Here is a 21558-nt window from a genome sequence, read left to right on the forward strand (position 1 = left end):
TGTCAAAAGAACTCAACGCGGTAACTCAAACGATAAAAGTAATCTCGTCCGTTGTACTTTTTTAATAATTCCAAAACACGTATTAAAATAAATCTCTAAAAATCCTCGGTATATTCCGCAGGATATCCGGCGTTCCCGAATAATTCGGCGCGGAATTCCCTGTGTAAATAAAAGGAAACTCGGCCGTCCGTTTGACTGCTTAACCCAGAAAACGGGATTGAAATAATGATGTCCCCGCGAGTACGCGTATTCCTTTATCAGCCTGCGATTGAAACCGATCGAAAGAATTTTTAAGCCTGCCGATGCGGCCCGCGTTTTAAGCCCTCCGGCCGAAATATTCTTCGACAACCCGTCAATTTGTCAATCATATCAGCTGCCCCGCGCATTACGCCGGCCCGGGACGCCCGGCGCGGAGATTTATCGGAACGTGACAGAAATTTTTTTCCCCTAGAAATCCATTAAATTGGATTTCGAAACGACGGACGTTTATCCGAGCCCGTCGCAATATCAGCTCCCCTTCGGCGTCCCCGGCCGCCCGCCGTTTTAATCATCTCAGATTCCCGTCTACCATAGTAAATCGAGTCATAATCAGTACCTTTCTCTCCCCCACCGCCGAGCCCGCCCTCCCCTCCCCGTGTTATCATTCGCCGAACTCTCGTTACCCCGGTCTCGCTTCATTTTCGGTCCCTCTTTTTTCCCCGCCGCCGCTCCCTTCTCGAAGAGTGGATTTCAAGGAACTTCAATATTCCCTTCGGAATGCAATCTAAAAATCTACGGATTTCATTTCTACGTTCGAAGGGAAAAATAAACACCGCGGATTTACCGGCTCCCCTTTCGCCGCGTTTCATGTTTGTACTTAGCCCACGCTGTTTCTACTTGTTACTTCTATCATGCGAACCGGAACTCCGTGTACTTTGCCGCTCGCTGAATTCCGGGTGAACGTGATCATTTTTCTGCTACGTATTAACCCTTTGCGGAGGAACGTCGACATTTCGAGGTCGGATTTCCATATTTGAACGAGTCGCGAACAAATGATTTAATTGTTCAGACAGCAACAGATCAGTGTATATTAATTTCTTTCTATTATTTAAGCAATCGATATATAATTTAACTTCATCTGTTGATGGTTTCGGAGATCTCAGAGTCTTCGTCCGCAGAAAGTTAACCCTTTGCACTCGAGAGGTCACTCTCGGTCACTTTTGATTCGATACGGTAAAATTATAAGGATATAGATAATATTAAACTTTGTATAACATATCGATATGTGGAATATGGACGAAGCTATTTTATTTAAATATTCCCTATAACAATACAAAGTTTAATTCAAAATACTAAATATTCGACTTCATGGTTTTGCTGCATCAAATCAAGTGGTGACTGAGAGTCACCTCTCGAGTGCAAAGGGTTAATAGTTCATTTCTATAGAGAAACGTTGAAGAACCGAAAATTTCGTTTTGAAAATGGAAAGTTACAAGTATACATGGATTCACGTCTTTTAGTTTGTTCTGTCAATTTCCCATATTCGGACAGAAAGAAGAATTTCATAATTTGAGAATGATGTAACATCTGTGATGCAAATTATATCTCTATAGCAGAGCCAACGGAGTGCAAAGGGTTAAAATGATACATCCGAAACATAAAATACCTAATTTCCGATAAAAATCCTTTCCACAATTCTCACATATTTCCGTATCTTCGTTTCTCCATTTCTAAAAGCATCCTATACACGTCTTAACCCTTTGCGGACGAAGATTCTTTGAAATATAGAAAACCTAAATTACACATAAATACCTTACATAAAAGAAAAAGCAGAAATTACCTGCTGATCCCTCGTTGTTTGAGTAATTAACCCTTTGCACTCCAGAAGTTTTTCATTAGAAATACTCAAGCTCTTTCAATGAAATACCAAAGGCATTCTTTCAAACTGACTTAACAAGAAATCGTCCATAAATTAAAGGAATTGGCTGTTTTATTTTAATATTTCACATGTCGATGCGTTGTACAAAGTTTAATATTAAATGTCAAACCCTATAATTTTGCTGTGTCAAATCAATTGGCGACTTCGTCTTCCAAATATGAAAATTTCATCTCGCATGTCGACAATCGTCCGCAAGGGGTTAACACTAGGTTTACGTCAAATTGACGCATATTGGATTTTAAAAATATTACTTTGTAAATGTTTACGCCGATTTTGATTGACGCGATCACACCGACATGTACCCCAATTACCTACCATCAAATCTCCAGTTTCCACGATCTAAATAAACGAGCATCAATTCTTTTAAGAATAATAGAATGAAGTGTACAACAAATGCCCGTAAACCTAATTTTACCGCCGCGCTATCTAGAATGTTGTTCCCCTGAAAAACGCTGCTCTTCCCAGCGCAGCGGGAAATAAATCACATTAAGGAGCCCTGGATTGGCGACAAAAAGCAACGAGCCAATAACTCCCGTATTTATCGAGGAACGCCCGAAATTATTACGCGATACAGAATGATCTGTGCCCTCCTTAGACGCCGGACACCTGCTTCTGGCCCGGTTGAAAATATCGCCGGCGTGTGTCGTCGATATTTCGCGGCGCGATACTGGGGGAGAAGGGGGGGCGTATTATCGCGCACGTACGATGTCCTCTTGAAGAATGTGCCTCCTCGGCCGTGTACCGGTAGAATGGGAAACGTTTCTTGCGCGGACTGTAACCGGCCAAAGAGAATTCCTCGGTGATTTATGTTGCGTTAGATCGTAAAGGTCGCCGGGGGAGGGGTCGCGTTCGACGTTCCCCTGGTAGCCGGGACGTTATTCGTGTCGCGGCTCGTCGAATTGAAATGCGATCGCACGAACAGAGGCCCGCACGTGTTAATGGCTCACAGTGGATACGTAAGACGAGGATTAGGTCGGAGTTTACTGTAAACTATTTTTCGTGACTGCGACACAGCGATCGTAACACGGATTACGCTGATGTTCCATTAACCCCTGGGAACATCCGTTGTCCAGCCGGTAATCAGGCTCCGGCGAACTTGGAGCAATTAATCGTACGGCGACCGCATCGATTAAACGGCCGACATCCTCGGTATCGATCGTCGAGCCATTTGTTTGGACGAGGACTCGCCTGCGATGGAAATCGATATTTGTGTTGCGCTTGTTGATCAATTTCATTGGCTTACTCTTCGAGTATGTGGTATTAATGGAATTTAAATATGTTTCATTTAGAGAACAAACATAGGAAAAGATAATCGAATGAAATACAAATAAATAGAAATCTCAGGTCAACGCAACTCTCTCCAAAATCTCTCGCGGTCCGCACTTAACCCTTTGCACTCGAGAAGCGCCTCTCACTCACCAATTGATTTCATACAGTAGAACTATAAAATTTGATACTTAACATTAAACTTCGTGCAATGCATCAATTTGAGGAATATTCGAACAAAATAGGTTTGTCCCTCGATATTGACACTTAACATTAAACTTCGTACATTGCATCAATTTGAGAAATATTCGAACAAAATAGGTTTGTCCCTCGATATAAGTGTGTTAAAATATTTCTAATGAAAAACTTCCGAGTGCAAAGAGTTAAAACTCATTCTCTCCCCAGAAGCATTCTTCTTACACTTCCAACAAATTCTCAAATACACCCCTCTCTCACCGCCACACACTCGTTATCCTTGCTTACGCATCCCTCGGGAAAACCCACCAACCCTTGGGCCTGGTCTCCATGAGACCCTTTCTCTTTTATGGCCCTCAGAACACTGTCCCACTGTTTATAAGTATTATGTTTGATAATATAGAGAAATTTAGTGGTGTAGGGGATATTCGTATTTTCTTGAGGACGTTGCGAGTGTCAGTGAGAATATTATATGGTATTTAGTAAAATGAAGGTATCCATTTGTTTCACGGCAGTTACCGTTGGCAGATTCTTCTTAATGAAAAATGAGCGCCTCGAAATCTTCGCGTAAGAAGAAAAATTCGTAATTGAATGTTCTTTAGGCGCCTGTGCCTGGAAATGGGACTGGCTAATGTGTCTGTCCATTACTCACTGTTTCTACTCGCAATGAGCACGGACGGCTGTACGGTATTACAACTGTTCCATCAATCTTTCTGCTAGGCGTATTCACTGGTAATGGTCGTCACGTTAAAGCGGCCGTCTCTTTTATTATTCCGATTAGCGTATTGTTCTCAAAATCCAGCAATATATTACTCGGATAACCGGTTCTATCAAATGCACACTACGATATCGAAATTATTCTATGTCAACGTGAACGTTGTTCCATAATCCAAACATCTCAATCATAATACACACACATATATGTATATATAAAATATAAATAACTAAATATATACAAACGACATCACAGTATCATCGATAATAACATTATTACGCAATATCATTCGCTATTACAATTGAGACGCGTGAATTACGGAACCATTGTAATACGATTATTAACAGCATTATAATATTACGGATTACTATAATAACACTGCCACCTAACAATACCATTAATAAGAATATCAACATTACCGTCACTAATGCGAATATCAAATCATTAAATTAAAAGTATCGACAATAATATCCAAAAAAATAACAATATTAATATCAAAAATATCCCAATTCACGAAACGTCCGAACTCCAACACAGTTGCCTAAGTCCCCTCTGCCGAACTTCGATTAAATTTTCGTCTACTTTATTCGCCACCGGCGAAACTCGCGATCTATCCTTGGAGGTATTCATCGCTCGGGAAACGATATATCCGAGTCTCCTTATCTCGCGAGAGAAGAAAGCACAATACCTTTCGCCTCCCTACACGTACAGCGCGCACACACACACGCCTGCATACATACATAGATACATACAGACGTGTATAAAACGAGGATGGCCGGAAGTATACAGCGAGCTCGCGGAATTCCGCAGGACTTTCATCGACGTTACAATAACTGCAATATATCCGGCCGCGGGGCTGCTCCTTCGCGATACCGGGCGACGGGCCCGCGGCTTTCGTGGATGAAAAGGGGTTGGGGACGAGGAGAGACAGGGGTTGGATGTCAAGGAGTGTGAGGGACGACGACGATGCTGCAACAATGGCCGAATATAAATCTAAATCCCGACCGCCATCCTTCCCGCCCTCTTCGCCGACCCGCCTCGATCTTCGCTTGCTCCTTTCCTATCAATCCCGACCGTTTTTCTTTCCCCTCTGATTCATTCCGACCGACTGTTTACCCTCTCCGTAACCCGTCAACCCCGCACCGCCAGCTTGTACCGGTTATGTTGACGTTTATTCCCTTTCGAATGAGATTCTATATTTTATTGGTCCCTTTTGTACCTCTGTTAATACTAGCTTCGGAGGATTTATTGATTTCATGGGGATTGAATTTCGTACGTTTTAGCTGAGGAACGGTTACGTTGATTTCAACCGGTGTGATATTTCTATGTGGCTCTGATCGGAACGGTTTTAGAGATTTTAGAGATTTAACGCATCGTTGACCGGTCACGAGCTAACTCGTGTTCGCACTAGCATTGACTGTTTCAATTTTTGAAGCGCAGAGCAGTGTAGAATATTGCAAAAGCAGAATGTTAGAATTCTATTATTCCTAAAAGAATTGATGCTCGTGTATTTAGATTGTGGAAACTGGAGATTTGACGGTAGGTAATTGGGGTACACGTCAGTGTGATCGCATCAATCAAAATCGGCGTGAACATTTACAAAATGATATTTCTAAAATCCAATATGCGTCAATTTGACGCGTTCCGTAAGCCTAGTGTTAAAAGATGTACCCGAAGTTTCGTTTCAATTCGTTACATACAATAAAGATACATTGAAGCTTATTCGGATTGCTTCACTTTCGTATTTAATTACGGAATAATAACCGGTGACATAGCGTAGCTTAGTAAAACTGCCGGTCAACAATGTGTTAAGAGATTTGTGTTGGATTTGGTATTAAGCTTATTTCAAGTATCGCGACATGGGGTTTGGGTTTTTCTTGGGATCGGTGCTTGTTTGTGAGTTGTCATGGTACGTTGGTGGTCCTGTTGTTGTCAGTTACTTTCTTTAATCAGGAAAAACAGCAGTGAGTTGGGGCTGGAGTATTTCAGTTACCCATTCTTTTATCACTGGTTATATATTGGTCATTTCCAGCGACACTCCATAACTCACGACACGTGATTAACCGGATACTAAGAATCCCGGGGGAAACCATAAATAAGTTCGAAGACGTGTATATTACAAGAACAATTTATGAACCTATAAAATCACGCACCGCTATACAAGAAACATATAATTGCCAATTAAGTAAAAACCCATCACTCCGGTGTCTTGAGGTCCGCCCAAAAGTAAACGTGCAAAACATTCTTCATTACTTATGCAACATTAATAATATAATACTCGAGGCATCAAATATTCATCCACTTTTCGTTTCTGTTCCAACATTCCATCCACATCTCACAGTAAACTATTAACACTTTGAGCTTTCGAATTACAAGAGAATAATTATGACTCGGAAGACAACCGATTTCTAATACAAATTTCCCGTGAATAACTGGATAGTAGAGTAATATAAGAATTCTGATATCAAAGAATTAATAATTCTTGCTTTATATCTTCAACGCTGATATTTTTCGTGGCAGCACATATAACAGTAAAAATCATTTTATTATTTCTATCACCATCATTACCGCAATATTTACAATCAACACTTTAAATACTGTGCTAAGTCACTTCTGTAAATTCCTTTCTTGTTATCTATGTTACAATATTTTTTGTAAGTAAACTTGAAATCCCGTCCGTTAACTCTTTGGTGTTAAGTGGGTTAACCCTTTGCGCTCTATATTTCCTATAATGCATCATTTTGAGAAATATTCAAATAAAATAGCTTTTTTCCTCAGTCTACGCATGATTTCTCGTCGACTTAGTTTCACAAAATATCGATTTTATCTCATCAGAAAATGTTAAAATATTTCTAGTGAAAAACTTCCGAGTGCAAAGGGTTAATAGTCGAGGTTGCAGTTTGAGTTGTTCTCTTTAGAATCGTGTGCCTCGAAGAGTTAAGGGTTAACTTTCTTTCTATACACGCATCGCATCGCGAAATTTCTTATTTCATAACAATCACTGTTACAATAAACCTCTCGCAAGGTCCACCAATAAAACGCGAGAAGAGAAACGTTAGAAACACCTTTCGTCATTCACTTTTGGTGGCTCGCTCGCGTAGCTCACCTTGAATGTCTCCTTTCCGGCCCCACCTTCCATCAAGCTCCTCGCCTTTCTCCCGTACCCCAGGCCGTACGTCTCTCTCCTCTCATTCATCACCGGCCGCTTTCATTTTCCTCCTCTGTTGCACTTTCTCCGGAGAATAAATATTCCTTCGCGCCGACGAGCCCGCCCCTTATCAGTATTTACGGCCAGACATACGCTCCGCGTCGTTTCCATGGCTGATGCATAAGTCGCGTGCAGTCTGCTCCCCCCTACGCCCCTCTCCGCCATCCCTCGCGCACCCCCTGCGCCTCTAATCCGAGTCTAATGGATGATGCATCCTCGCAGGCTTGAAGCTCCGCTGAAAACGTCGGCGATTGTTCGACCGTCGAAGCTCGAAATATCAAACGATAACGCTGATAAATAATTTGGGTTGCCGAGCATATCGAGCGTAATGGTTCAATTAAATTTCTGATAATTGATTCGTTTCGTTGAACCGTTCGTTCCATTTAGTTTCCGGCTGTATTATGCAGTTCTAATTAATTCCATCGGTCGTTTAATTTTAGAGTTCCCCTTTTTGTTTCTGTCGTTATTCTCGTTTTTCCTTTTTTTCTTTTTCTTTTAAAGGAACGAGACGAGTTTAATTGATTTTAGTCGAGTTTGTTTTAACGTGGTGATTTGAAATAATTGCCCGTGCGATTTTGAAATTGTGAAACGTAATGCAATTCGATGGCGTCGCGTCGACGCGTTGTTCTCGTTTAACGCGCGTCGCGTCGTTTTAATTAACTTGATTGCTCGCTTTTCACTTCAGAAAGCTGTAACGGATCCCGGAATACGGCGAGTCGATTCGATGTATTACTTAACGAGCGCGCGTATCGCGACCGTTAATTAATCGGGCTGGTCGTTTGGTTTCAGAAATCGCCTGGAAAGCAACACGGAACACTGGAACGCCCTGCTGTTGTCGTTGCGCGAGCTCATCGAGTGGGTGATAAGGAAGGACACCGAACTCACCGGTCTTGGTCCTGTCTGCGGTGACGTGGCCGCATTGCAAAAACAACAGGTGAGCCTCGATACCTGTTACCACTGGTTAACGTTAGTTATCTGCGCCATTTAACGCGCCGTCCGTCTCGTAGAAGAGTTCAACGCTAGATCTACCGAGCATTTAATACGATTAATATGCGATTCCTATAAAAATTGTAACAATAGATTATTTTCTGTTTCCTCAGACATTCGTTATAGCACTCAAATGAAACTATTTATTTTCAAAATCATTTCGAAGATATCAATAATTGCTAAACAAAAAAATCGAAACCAGTCATTTTGACTGGTAGTTCTAGTATTAACGCGGATTTAGTATATCTTCGTCGAATCTTGTAATTTCTCATTTTTATTATATCAGCAACAATGAAGATGCAGCAGGAATATTTGAATCTTAATAGAATTTAACCCTTTGCAGTCGAAAGTTTTGCACTGGAAATATTCGACACTTTTTAGAGAGACATAAGCGACATTCTTTGAAACTGACTAATAAGGAAATGTACATAAATTAGGAAACAAAGCTGTTTTATTTGAATATCTCACATATCGATGCATTATACAAAGCATAATGTATGTAAGACTATAATTCTGCTATGTCGAATCTAGGGTTGAAAGAGACCTACATGGACTTACTCAATACACATACTAACCTTTACGTTTACGTAAACTATAATACAAATCCGGTAGCACCCATTACAAAATCGAAATCTGCCACAGTGAAGTTCCATAGAAACTTAAGTCATATTTGAAGTTAATATTTGGACTAGAAATTCAATTAACACGTTGACTGCCACGGTGGTCACCGATGACCGGAGCTTCCAAATGACTTGAAAACAATTGCACCTCGTAAGATAACTGACATTCAAGAAAAATGTTCAACGGTGTAAATAAATAGATAATAATGTAACTTAAAAACTGTAGTACCAAATAATTGATAATCATTTCTTATTATCTTCGTTATAAAAGAAAAAGTGACACACAAAACGCTGAAATTTTCTGTGGCAGTCAACATGTTAACGCGTATGCCTCCAAGGTAGAAATATCCAAACTTAAAATCAATATCTCCAATATTCCAAAGTAAAGATAAAACAACAATAATCAAATTCAACAGAATATTAACGCTAAACCTACCGAGCAGTTAAATTGATTTTTTGAAATTCCCCATAGCAACATCAGGGGCGCATCTGTCGAGACTAATTGATTTGCAATTCGGGTTACATATCGCTAAATCAATTTCTCGAATAATTTCTTCGAGAAATACCTGTCGTCTTTCTAATAATTGCAAAATTTTGACCCGTGTGGTAGGTTCAGTGTTAATCATGCCAAAATAACACTCCTAACACTCCAAAATCACAGATAAAAGAACGCAAACAACAAAATCCAAGGACAACATCAATAACTAATCCCCATAACCGGAAAAGATCTCTAACACGCTGACCCCAAATCCACCCCTTCACAAAAAGCCCCGAAAGCTGGTTCTATCAGCACGATCAACGTCATCTTGAGATCCGCAGAGGGCCGCGCAATCTTGTCTCAGGCAAATAGCCTCGTGTACCTTGAAGCGTTCCCCTGTAACCTACTGCAATGGACTGGATTACACGAAAATGAGGCAATTAGGGGTGCCGGCGTGTGTGCGTGGACACAGCGCGGGGCACGCGTGGCCGCTGCCGTCGAAGGGGGACGATAGAGCAGGCGGGGAGCGGAGGGAGCTTGCGGCCGACCCTCGCCGGCCCAGTTTCCACGCACAAAGACGGACTGGTTCGGAGTAATCCAGATTAGAACGTGCATGTTACCGGGCGCAGCTCCCGCGCGCTTATGCGCCGACCCCCGGCCGAGTGTACAGGGATGATAAGGTGCATGTAACGCGATCCCGATCACGGATGTCATCGACAGACGACACCTGCGCCGCCACTTATCGCGGGCCCGCGCCCGGCGAGCCGGCTAGTCGGTCGTTAATCGCGGATAAGAGTTTCGACCGGTGCCCGAGCCGTATCTTCTGCTTCCCATTGGCCTGGGTTAGGTCCTTTCGAATCTTTAACCCTTTCGCGACGGGTGCCGTGTGTATACAACTTAATTTTCACTTCGGTGTAACCGTGTGACAGTACTGTTTCTGATTTAGCGTTCATATTCTTTGTAGATTCTTCGTTTTATGTTCTTCAAGCATATATACGGCAGTCATTTATTACTGTACAGCGGCTGACGCCGTCTAGATACGGCAGTCACTTATTGGTTTTTTTATATTATTATTTTATTTCAATAGAGAACTCGAAATAAAGCTATAAATACATTGGTGGCGAAGTATGGTCAGTCGCGCCGTCGCGAAAGGGTTAAGACGTTACCGGAGCAGCTTCCAAATGACATGACAGTAATTATAATTTGTTAGATAACTAATGCCAAACGGAAATATTTCATAGCGCAAATTACTAGGTAACAGTGTAACATAAACATTGCGATACCAAATAATAAGTAACTGTTCTTCTTTATGTTCGCTACAAAAGAATAAGTGATGTATAAAACTCTGGAGGTTTTCGTGGCACTCAACCTGTTAACCCTTTACGATCGGCACATTTTTCTGATGACAGTACTATAGTGTTACCATAGTATAAACAATGAAAGGGTGGATCTTGAGTAATCGAGAGCTAGGAATAAATATATGTATCTAACCGTTTGAGTGCTGAGGAGCGCTATATAATAATAAACACAATACCTCTCGATCGTAAGATACCACTGTACTCGGAAAGAAAGGACATGCCGCCATATTGGCGACACGGATTTCGAAAACAAATGTTAAATGTCGTCACCGTGGTGACACCGATCGCAAAGGGTTAAAACTCTTCATTACACTCCAGAAGTATTTCACTGGAATCATTCAACATTCTTTAATCGGATACTAACGACATTCTTTCAAACTAACGAGAAATCGCATATAAATTGAGGAATTATATACATCGTTTAATATTCTACATCAGTTTCTTGATATTTCGCGATTTACACCGAAAGTCCTCAGCGAAAGCTAAGAATTCAATAATAAAATAAAGAAGATGAAAATTCTGAAGACGAGAAATGGTCAATTAACTGCCATAAAGCGTCGGCTCGGAATCGTACAGGAGACCACATTGAATTTAATGAATGTAAATGTTATCCAGTTTACGTTGATTGAAGTTCAATTCCGTTCTTCGTTCGCGAACGTTTAATCTTCGCTGCAACTTCGCCCGCGCAGTGAATATATCTTTTTATTTCCGCCGAAACAATGACATAACTCTCGCGACTCCGATAAAAAAGAGCTCGTAAAACACAAAAGGTTCACTTTGTCGGCGGCGAGTTCAGAATTTCCACGGAATAAAATATTTTTCGTGCCCCGGGAAATTCGTTCTGTATGGGGTTAATCGGGTCAGGTGATTACGCCGGAGGGGGGCGAATAAATAAACTCGAGCCGCGACAGTATCGATCCCGTGCGAACGGGGCACTGCTAATTACCCGGGGGCTGGAAAGTAAGTCGGGATATGGGTCGGCTCGCGGGGCTGGATTTGAAGGAATTCGGGGTGTGAGTTCGGATATCGAGAATTCAGGGTGGAACCTGATCGATCGCTGGCTCGTTTCGAACTGTTGCTATCTGGATTTGCACGTTTCTCCGTTGCGATAGTGCACGCGGAAACATTCGACTTCGAATACTGATGGTCGAACGTGAATGCCAAATCCGCCAACATATTCATTGAAAACTGCGTGCGTCAAGATCTATCCGAAAGATCTCGCATTAACCTTAACAATTACTACCCCAATTTCTCCTGAAACATTGGCAGATCAAAGCTATTTTATATCCGCATATCGAATCTACAACTAAAAGCTTCGAAACGCTGAACACTGAAATAGAGATAAATTAGATGATCAATTCTCTTAGTGGAAACAGAAACAAAAGGAAGGATGAAATTTAGAAAACCAATCGATCGGACAATATATGAATTGATATAAAATTAGGTAAAGAAAACGCAGAATTTTCAATCATTTGACTTCCCGGTACGGTAGTGTTAATTATTAGAATTCCCTCCAGATTCAAAGAGGATTGATCCAACTATTCGTCCTCAGAACTAACGATTCTCAAAGTAGCTGTAACAGCAACCCTTCAGCTGGCAGAACGAACGACAGAGTCGTAGAGCAGTCGCGAACGCGAGCCCGAAGAGAGCTGAAATAATTCCGTACACGGTGAACGGGCGCAATTCAATTTTTATCTGCGCGGTGCTAACGATAAAACATAATGTATTCTGCGCGATAGCAGTTAGTCGAGGCCGATGTACACGAACAGCAAATAAAACCGAGCAAAAAGGCCGTGGCGTACAGGTGTTTCGAACAATAAGCGAGTTTCGGGGTTTACGTGATGTGCCAATGTCGCATCTGCGATGCATGAAATTCAAATATCGTTCTCTAAAGGCCGGTCTAGTGTCCTCCGCCGGTTCTTTTGCTCGCCGCCCCGGAACGCTTTTGCCCCGGCCGACGTCGCCGTCGTCGTCGCCCGGCGTCGACGTCGTTCGCGACGTGACAACATGCAGCTGCAACACGTGCACGTTATCTGCGCACTCAGCCTCGCGCCTCCCGAATGAAAACGGTATTCGAGTGGCGAGGTTACGGAACGAGGGAAATTTCGTTCCGCCGCATTTAGATATAATTGTTTACCGGTTCGCCGGCGACGGCCACTCGTGCCCGTTCGTTTATCGATTCTGGCCGGTTTTATTCGGATTCCATTGTCACCGGCTCGGCTGCCCTTAGATTATTAATTTTCACTTCGGTGTAACCTTGTGACAGTACTGTTTCTGATTTAGCGTTCGTATTCTTTGTAGATTCTTCGTTTTAGGTTCTTCAAACATGCCGATTTCGAATTTGTAGGTGTTTGAAACAGAAATGTCTAATTATCAAACTATTATAGTGTTACTATAGTATAAACATTGAAATGGTGGATCTTGAGTAATCGAGAGCTAGGAGTAAATGTATGTATTTAATAAAATAAAGCTAAAACTATGGTCAAAATATAAATTCTTCATTTTAGGTTCTTCAAGCATGCCGATTTCGAATTTGTAGGTTTTTGAAACAGAAATGTCGAACTGGCTTTGTGGAACAGGAATTCTTCCTTTTAGGTGTTCGATACGCAGGAATTTGCTGTTTTAGATGTTTCAAACGTGAAGTCATACTTATGCGACGCTAATTATCAAACTATTATAGTGTTACTACAGTATAAACAATGAAAGGGTGGATCTTGAGCAATCGAGAGCTAGGAGTAAATGTATGTATTTAATAAAATAAAGCTAAAACTATGGTCAAAATATAAATTCTTCATTTTAGGTTCTTCAAGCATGCCGATTTCGAATTTGATAGGTTTTTGAAACAGAGCTAGGAGTAAATATATGTATTTAATAAGATAAAGCTAAAACTATGGTCAGAATATAAATTCTTCATTTTAGGTTCCTCAAGCATGCCGATTCCGAATTTGATAGGTTTTTGAAACAGAAATGTCGAACTGGCTTTGTGGAACAGGAATTCTTCGTTTTAGGTGTTCGATACGTAGGAATTTACTGTTTTAGATGTTTCAAACGTGAAGTCATACTTACGCGACGCTAATTATCAAACTATTCAAAATTATATCCCTACGATAACGATCGATGTTAATGTTTTTCGCTAGCACCGTATAAGGAACCTTAATCTATTGAACACCGTTAATGGACCTTTAAAACCGTTCACGATGCAGCATCCGTGCCGTATCAAATAAATTACCCCACTTACGACTCCCACCGTTCGGATCGGAATATATCAGATTAGTTCCACATATCTGAATACGGAAACGCCGGAATGTTCCGCGACGTTCTTTATCTATAATTAAAATCTATTCGCTCCGTAATACTAAAGCTACGACTATTCAAGATACGGAACAGAAGAATGTCATCTCGTGCTTCAGTCGTAGTCCCGTGAAAGCGAGGAGTGTACCCATCGATCTTTACATTGACACGACCCACAAAATGTAATAATCATTATTAACACTAGAACTACCAGTCAGAATCACCGGTTTCGATTTTCTTGTTTCACAATTATTAACCCTTTGCGGACGAATGACGACATTTCGGCGAGATGAAACGTTCATTTGCAAGATTGAGCGCAGGCAAATGATTTAATCACTCGGACAGCGAGAGATTAGCATGTAGTTCCTGTTATCGCTATTATTTAAGCGATTAATGTATAATTTAGCTTCATGCGTTGAAGATTTTGTACATTACAAAGAATCTTCGTCCACAAAGGGTTAACGTCTTAGGAGCATTGAATATTCGAAATGATATTGAAGATCAGTTTCAGTTGAATCCTGTAATGAATGTCTGAAGAAACCGAGAATAATCTGTTACATTTTTCATACTGATTATTAATCGTATTAACCCCTTGCCCTATGATATCACTAGAACTACCAAATGGGTCGAAATGACCCATTGATTCTTTTTGCAATTACTGAATTACGAATATCTTTGAAAAATTCGTAAAGAAGCTGATTAAGTAATACCTAAGCTGAAATTTAAACCAATTCAAATCTCAATAAATCCGTGTGTGTAATTTTTATAATGAAATTTTTTAAGTCGGTTTAAGTGCTCGATAATTCTAGTGATATATATCATAACCATGATCGATACAACTGTCGTTAATAATTTCAAAAAATAGAAAAATTCTAAGCATATTCTATGTCTACGTTTACTCCGAAGTATAACAAATGATAGAAGAATAATATTCAATATAGATCCAAAAGAATTGAGTAATAATTGCACTTGCTAAATTCTGTAAAGAATCTTCACCTGACACGATATTGTAAAGGTTAAATGCTCTGTTCCAGTGTTAAACAATATATTCAGTATCTCGAAAACCTCACGTATCGTTCGACAATTTCCAATGAAAATTTCGATAGGTTTTCGGCCGGTTTAATAAATTTCCGTCGGCGGACGGTAAGCAAACGTAAGCAGCGCCTATGACGCGTCTCTGGTGCGCGCGACGTAGCCGTGAGAGGTCGCCGGGTCGCCGTGAAAAATTGCGAACCGTCAGATAGCCGAGAATTGATGAGTTTCGTAATCTGTAAAATATTTCACGGCGGTGCGTCGCATAATTTTAAGTCACAAACTAACCGGGCCGGCCGCGAGGAAACCCAAGAGGGACGCAAATGCGCCCGACTAATGACCGCGCCAGGAGTTAATCCAACAGAACTCCGCGGCGGGATAGCAGTTGAACAATATAGCGGTCCGCGTAATGCCGGAATTCCCGGGGAATGGTTTCGCGAACGGCGTTCTAATACGGCCGCGAATAGTTCTAGGCAAAACGGCCGGCGCGCGACGCCGCGTAATAATTTGTCGAAATTATGGGGCGCAACTTCGTCGCGGCGATGCTTTAAGACCGGTCCGCGGCAGGGACGTTTATTTATAAACTACAACGTTTAGCCGGTTAACAGGTTGACTGCCGCGGCGGTCACCGATGACCGGGGCTCCGGAATTGCCAGAGAATAAGTGTAGATTGCGAGATGACTGATGTCGAATACGAATGTTCAGCAGCGCGATAACTGGACAATAGTGCGACGGAGGAATTGTGATATCGAGAAATTGATAACTCTTTTTCATCTTTGGAAAGGAAAGAATAAGTGATACGAAAAACTTCCGCGTTTGTCACTTATTCTTCTGTAGTGATGGAAGAAACAATTATTAATTGGTATGATTCTTACGTTACGTATTATCTAGTTATCTTCGGTATTGAGCAGTTGCCTTACAAATTCTAATTAGTCTCAAGTAATTTAGTAAAACTGAACACCGTGGCAATCTGCGTGTTAAGCGACGAGTATACTCGTTTTATTTCCCCTTATCTCCAATTGGTTTCTAGTTCTTATAATTAATGTAGCTATCTGACCTTCTATCGTGTAATGCACTTAATACAAATTAAATTATAGTTGCAATCATTCTAAGAGAAATCAATTCAAGTCACTATTCTTCGTCATTCGTGCCTAGATATCACAGTCAAGAATTCATTCAATTAATGTATCACGTTAATTACACTATTATTTAAGCACAGAATGAAATTTATTAGCCTCATGAATCGCGATTCCAGTAATAAAAGATGAATGTGATAAGGTGAATACGGAATGCAATATTCACAGTGCAATTATATATATATTATGTATAATGCATCATTCAATGTGCAATGTGCGACATGCACTATGGATCGTGTAATGTTTATCACACGTTACACGCATTATGCAGAGTGCCCCGCGCGACGTGCATTTCCTCGATGCAGTATGATAACTGCATCGCACACCACAAGCTGCATACCGTGTATCGATGCGCATCATGAAGTATATATATTGCATAGTACACTGGATATTATGTAACATGCATTCTGCGCGATGCACTATGCACTAGACATTCTGTATTATATTTCATGCAATAACATTCCTGCGCAGTGCATTCTGCGTGCATTATATACCACGGTTCGCGCAATATACATTGCGCAATGTGCATTACGCATATGTTATGCAGCGTACGTCTCGCGTTATGGATTATGTAATATGCATTGCGCGCTGTGGATCATGCAACGTGTACTCTACAAATTGAGTACATCGCATTCTGCATTACACGTGATATACGCATCATATTCCGGCCACGATGCGATACATTGTACGATATCTACTCCGCATTACGTCCAATAAACCGTAAATTCTGCATTATGCCTCGTGTAATACGAACAGTGCAGTTTGTATTATGCACGATGCACTTTGCGCCGCGCTGCAACTCTTCTAGCTGGTAAACAGTCGGCTCTACTAATAGTTTATATATATATATATGTATCTTCACTTACAGAATTACGAAGTATCTGTACGCATAGTTCCACTACTTGAGAGTCATCGCACTCCGCTAATTAATTAACATACTTGTTCACAAAATTCTCACCCTTCCGCCTGACACTGAGTGTACTCTACTAATTACTCCGACTAATATATTCGTTTACAAAACTCCGAACCTTGTACCTGATACCGAACGCGCTCTGCTAATGACTTTGACAGATATGCTCATCTAGAAAATTCTCTTTTCTACATGACACTGCACTTCACTAATTACACGGTAAACTTGCCGACAACGTTTCGACCCGTTCACTGTCCACTTCAACAGATACACTTATTTAGAGAACTACCTCAACGAACGGATTTATTAACAAACTTCGATCTCCGCGCCCTCTACTTCAGCGGACATATTCATTAACAGAATTACCGCGCCACTAACTACCGAATGCTTTCGTTTATCAACAAAATGCACTCCCCTTTGCCCTCTCCGCTCTCACAATTATATTTATTCACAGAATTACCATCCCCGCGAGCTCGACAAACGCGAAAACTTCTACCCTTCGCTCTCGACTTCAACGAATCTATATATATATTCATTCATAAAATTGCCATTCTTGCAAATTACCTGGACGTATACGTTTACTAACAGAATTTCGCCGGGTACAATATTGAACGCACACCGAACAACACGCTCGAAAAACAAAATCGATACACGAAACGGTTACGGTGCGAAGGATCGGCAGCGGGCGAGCGACGCGACGAAATTTCGTCGTCGGGCCGCGGCCGGTCGCGAGATTGCACGAGATGATAAATCGATAGCCCGCCGTCGCTCCGGTGGCACGCACGAAAATCGCGGGCCCGCTTTATCCGCCATATTCGCGCGTGAAATCGAAACGGCTCGCGCGAATGTTGCATACGTAAAACGCGCTTTCGCCGTAAACGGGTCGTTGCAGCGGGACTGCAACAGCCCTCGCTGCGAAACGCGCGGGCTTTAACGGGAAATGGATCGAGCTCGCGATACAGGAACGTGGAAAGCAACAAAACTATAAAAAATAGAGAGAACGGGAGATGGAGAGAGACAGAGAGGGGTGGGGGGCGGGCGGGGGGGGCAGGGAGAAGGTGTATCGCGTGGAACGGTACGAGAAATTAGCAGGGAACGACGATTATTATCGCGTACGAAATAGATTTCAACGAGCGCCCTCGATCGCGCGGAACACCGATTCCGGCTGCCTGCGATCGTTCCTGGAAATTGGAATTCACTTTAATTGCCGACGCTTCGCGAATTATTGGAAATTAGGCGAACGCGGATCGCCACAGAAGGAGGGTTGTTTGCGACGCTATCGGCAGTTTACCGTTCACCGTTAGCGCCGGATTTCGGTGATCCGCGGTCGGGTAATTTTGTAAGTGAAACTTTGTCGTTGATCATTCTCTCGTTGCGCGGGGAATTGGAATTATTTTGTTTTTAATCGATCACGTTGGCAATGGTATATTGAGCATTGAATATTTCGAGTAGAATGAATCGAGTAAGATGACGTGGATGAGAATGAAAGTATGTTGTAATGTTGGGTTTTTAGTTGATTTTGAAATTGAATTTTAGCGTGAAATTTCGAATCGAAGTGTTTTGTATAATGGATGAAGTGAATGTATATTTTCGATGACGGATGGTGTAAATGAATTATAGGCCAGTCAGTGGAATATTCGATGTTTACGTTGATCCGTATTCTTCCGTTGCGTCAGGAGGGCGTAAATCAAGATTTACGGATCGATAAATCGTATTTATCTCGAGGAAACTACTAGCAAGATTCGAGTTGAACGTGATTGATCGTGGTCAGCGCGCGCGCGGTTACATGCGCCCACGCGGCTGGCCCACTTCCTTTCCTTATCTTTACGTTCTGACTAACAGCGGAATAAAACGGGGCAGTTACGCCGGTTAACAATGCCGGATATCGAGATCAAGAATAACATTAGCGCATTAGCGCTGAAGCCAGTGCGTAATTAACCCGCCATTCCGATAACCGCGGCGATAAGGCGATTACCTCGACGCAGCCAATTAGAAAACGTCTCGGGCACCAATTGCTTGAACGATGCCTCTATTGATCTTAATTTCTTTGCTAATGCATCGCTGTTCGCGGCGCCAGAAAATCCTTACTGGCAGATGTTTAAAATACCAGACGCTGAGTGCGCATTTTTCGGTCGATTCGAGGAACGCGTGATAATTAAATGGCGACCTATTTCTTTTTGAGGATGATAAAGGGAGATGTTAATCTGGAAGATTTCTACGTTGCTCTACACGTTACTCAACTGTATCATAAATATAAGAAACCACCGTTTTACCAGAAAACAAATCTCACTTCACAAAACTTCTCAAATCGATCAACAGGAAATCTCGAAGAATCGGCTTAACAATCAATCTATATAGTGAACCCTTAGGACTATCATATTACAAAGGAACAAATCCTAGTCTATTCACAAACTTCCACAAATTGTTAAGAAACAGAAACTTTCAAACAATCGTCCCACCTTGGCCTCAACATAAATATATAATTCAAACATAAGAAAACCATAATTTTAAACCACTGTACTACCACAAACCAATCCCAGCCCCTTCACAAACATCCACAAACTGTTAAAAAACAGAAACTTTCAAACAATCGTCCCAACTCTTTCAAACTCGGCTTCAACATAGGAAAACTACAATTCTAAACCACTGTACCACCAAAGACCAATCCCAGCCCCTTCGCAAACATCCACAAATTGGTACAAAACAGAAACTTTCAAACAATCGTCCCAACTCTTTCAAACTCGGCTTCAACATAGGAGAACTACAATTCTAAACCACTGTACTACCAAAAACCAATCCCAGGCCCTTCGCAAACTCCGCCAAACCCTCATAGAACCGTCCCCACCCGATCAAACTCGACCTCCCCAGCAAATCGTTCGCCCTAAACTTCAGCCGACCGGCGCGAAAGCCGCGAGGAAAGAAGGGAACACGCCGCGAATGGTACGAGAAGCCGCAACGTCGCTCCGCTAAAATAATTCCCGCTCTAAGGTGTAGCGGCGCGAACAAACCCTAATAACCGGGCGTTTCATCATCAGCGCGGCAAGCAGAAGAGCTTCCGGTCGTCGCAACAACGAAAGTAGGTGAATTATTCCGGGCTGTTTGAAAGGATTTCGCGCGACTCGAGGCGTATCTAGAGGCGAGTAGAAGGAGACGCCGGAGAGAAGAAGAAAAAAAGAGCGCGCGCGGTGGAGAAGCGAAAGAAAATCCCGGAAAAACAACGAGTGGAAAAAGGAAAGCGAGGATGCCGAAGGAAACGAGCGCGCGCGGAAGAAAGCGTGTCGCGCGAGTGGGAAACGGACCGGGAAAAACCGTTTCCCGCGCCCGCGCGCGCGCGCGCGGTGTGTCTAAATTCTCGAGACTGGCGGGAACGAGCGAGAAACGGCCGACGGGACCGAGATAATCCCGTTAACGAGAAGCCGCGCGATATCGCGAGTGCCGCCGAGCCACTCGACGTTGCCCGGTCCGCTAGCTTTTTCGCCGTGATGCCTTGTCAAACGAAATTACGGATGCGCGATGCAACCGGCGACGAAGACGACGTCGATGGCCCTGCACGTCCGTCGCACGAGGACCCGTCGACGCCGGCGTCGCGTAAACCTCGGCGAATTAGCCTACTTGTGACGTTGCGACCGGGGACCGTGCAATCTTCTTTTCTAAACGAGTTCACTTTTATCGGAGGTTCCACGGATTGCGACTGAAATTGGGTCGTTTGTTGTCTCGAATTGCTCGAGAAGGATTTTTAACGGAGTGTTTGGCAACTGTTGTTCATTAGATTCGGGTATATCGGTGGAAATGTTTTTCATTGGTGTTCGATGTGATTAACCCTTTGCACTCGACAGTTTTTCACTGGAAGTATTGAACATTTTCCGACGAGATAAACGTATAATTGAATAAACAGAGCGATTTTATTTCAATACTCGATTCAATACACTTTGCACTCGAGAGGCGACTCCCAGTCGACAGATGATTTGATCCAGCAAAGTGATAAATTTTGGTATTTACCATTAACCTTTGTATACTGCATCAGTACGTGAAATATTAAGAGAAAGTAGTTTTGTTACGTAATTTGTGCATGGTTTCTTGTTAAATTCATTTTAAAGAATCTTGTCTATATCTAGTTAGAAAGTATAGAATATAAGTGAAGAACTTTTGAGTTCAAAGGGTTAATATATATATATATGAAACTTCATTATTTTGCTATATATGAATCAAGTGGTCACCTCTCGAGTGCAAAGGGTTAATACTGCAAATCGTAAAATCGTCATTTTACTGAACTTTCTTTTTCGGTTGTGGGATGTTTATCTTCTGGTGTGAATTGTGAGTGATGCTGAAATGAGGGGATAGTTCTTCTCTGCGAATGAAGTAACTGATTTATTTTATGAAATAGATCGTGAATTGCGACGGTGGAATTCGCGAGGCTTGTTTAATCTAGGACGCTCTATTATTC

At 42.0% G+C, this 21558-nt stretch overlaps 1 protein-coding gene across 9 annotated transcripts in view; it reads left to right on the top strand.

Moving 5' to 3' along the window:
- LOC116426948 (dystrophin, isoforms A/C/F/G/H) overlaps positions 1-21558 on the top strand; it is a 650967-nt gene that overhangs the window by 523844 nt on the left and 105565 nt on the right. For all 9 annotated transcript variants that reach the window (XM_031976684.2, XM_031976686.2, XM_031976683.2 and 6 more), the window contains one exon: positions 8092-8236. In XM_031976684.2, the coding sequence (XP_031832544.2) occupies positions 8092-8236 (145 nt within the window). The remainder of the gene's footprint in view (positions 1-8091; positions 8237-21558) is intronic.

The sequence above is a fragment of the Nomia melanderi genome, chromosome 2, assembly GCF_051020985.1.
Source record: "Nomia melanderi isolate GNS246 chromosome 2, iyNomMela1, whole genome shotgun sequence".
Taxonomy (NCBI): domain Eukaryota; kingdom Metazoa; phylum Arthropoda; class Insecta; order Hymenoptera; family Halictidae; genus Nomia; species Nomia melanderi.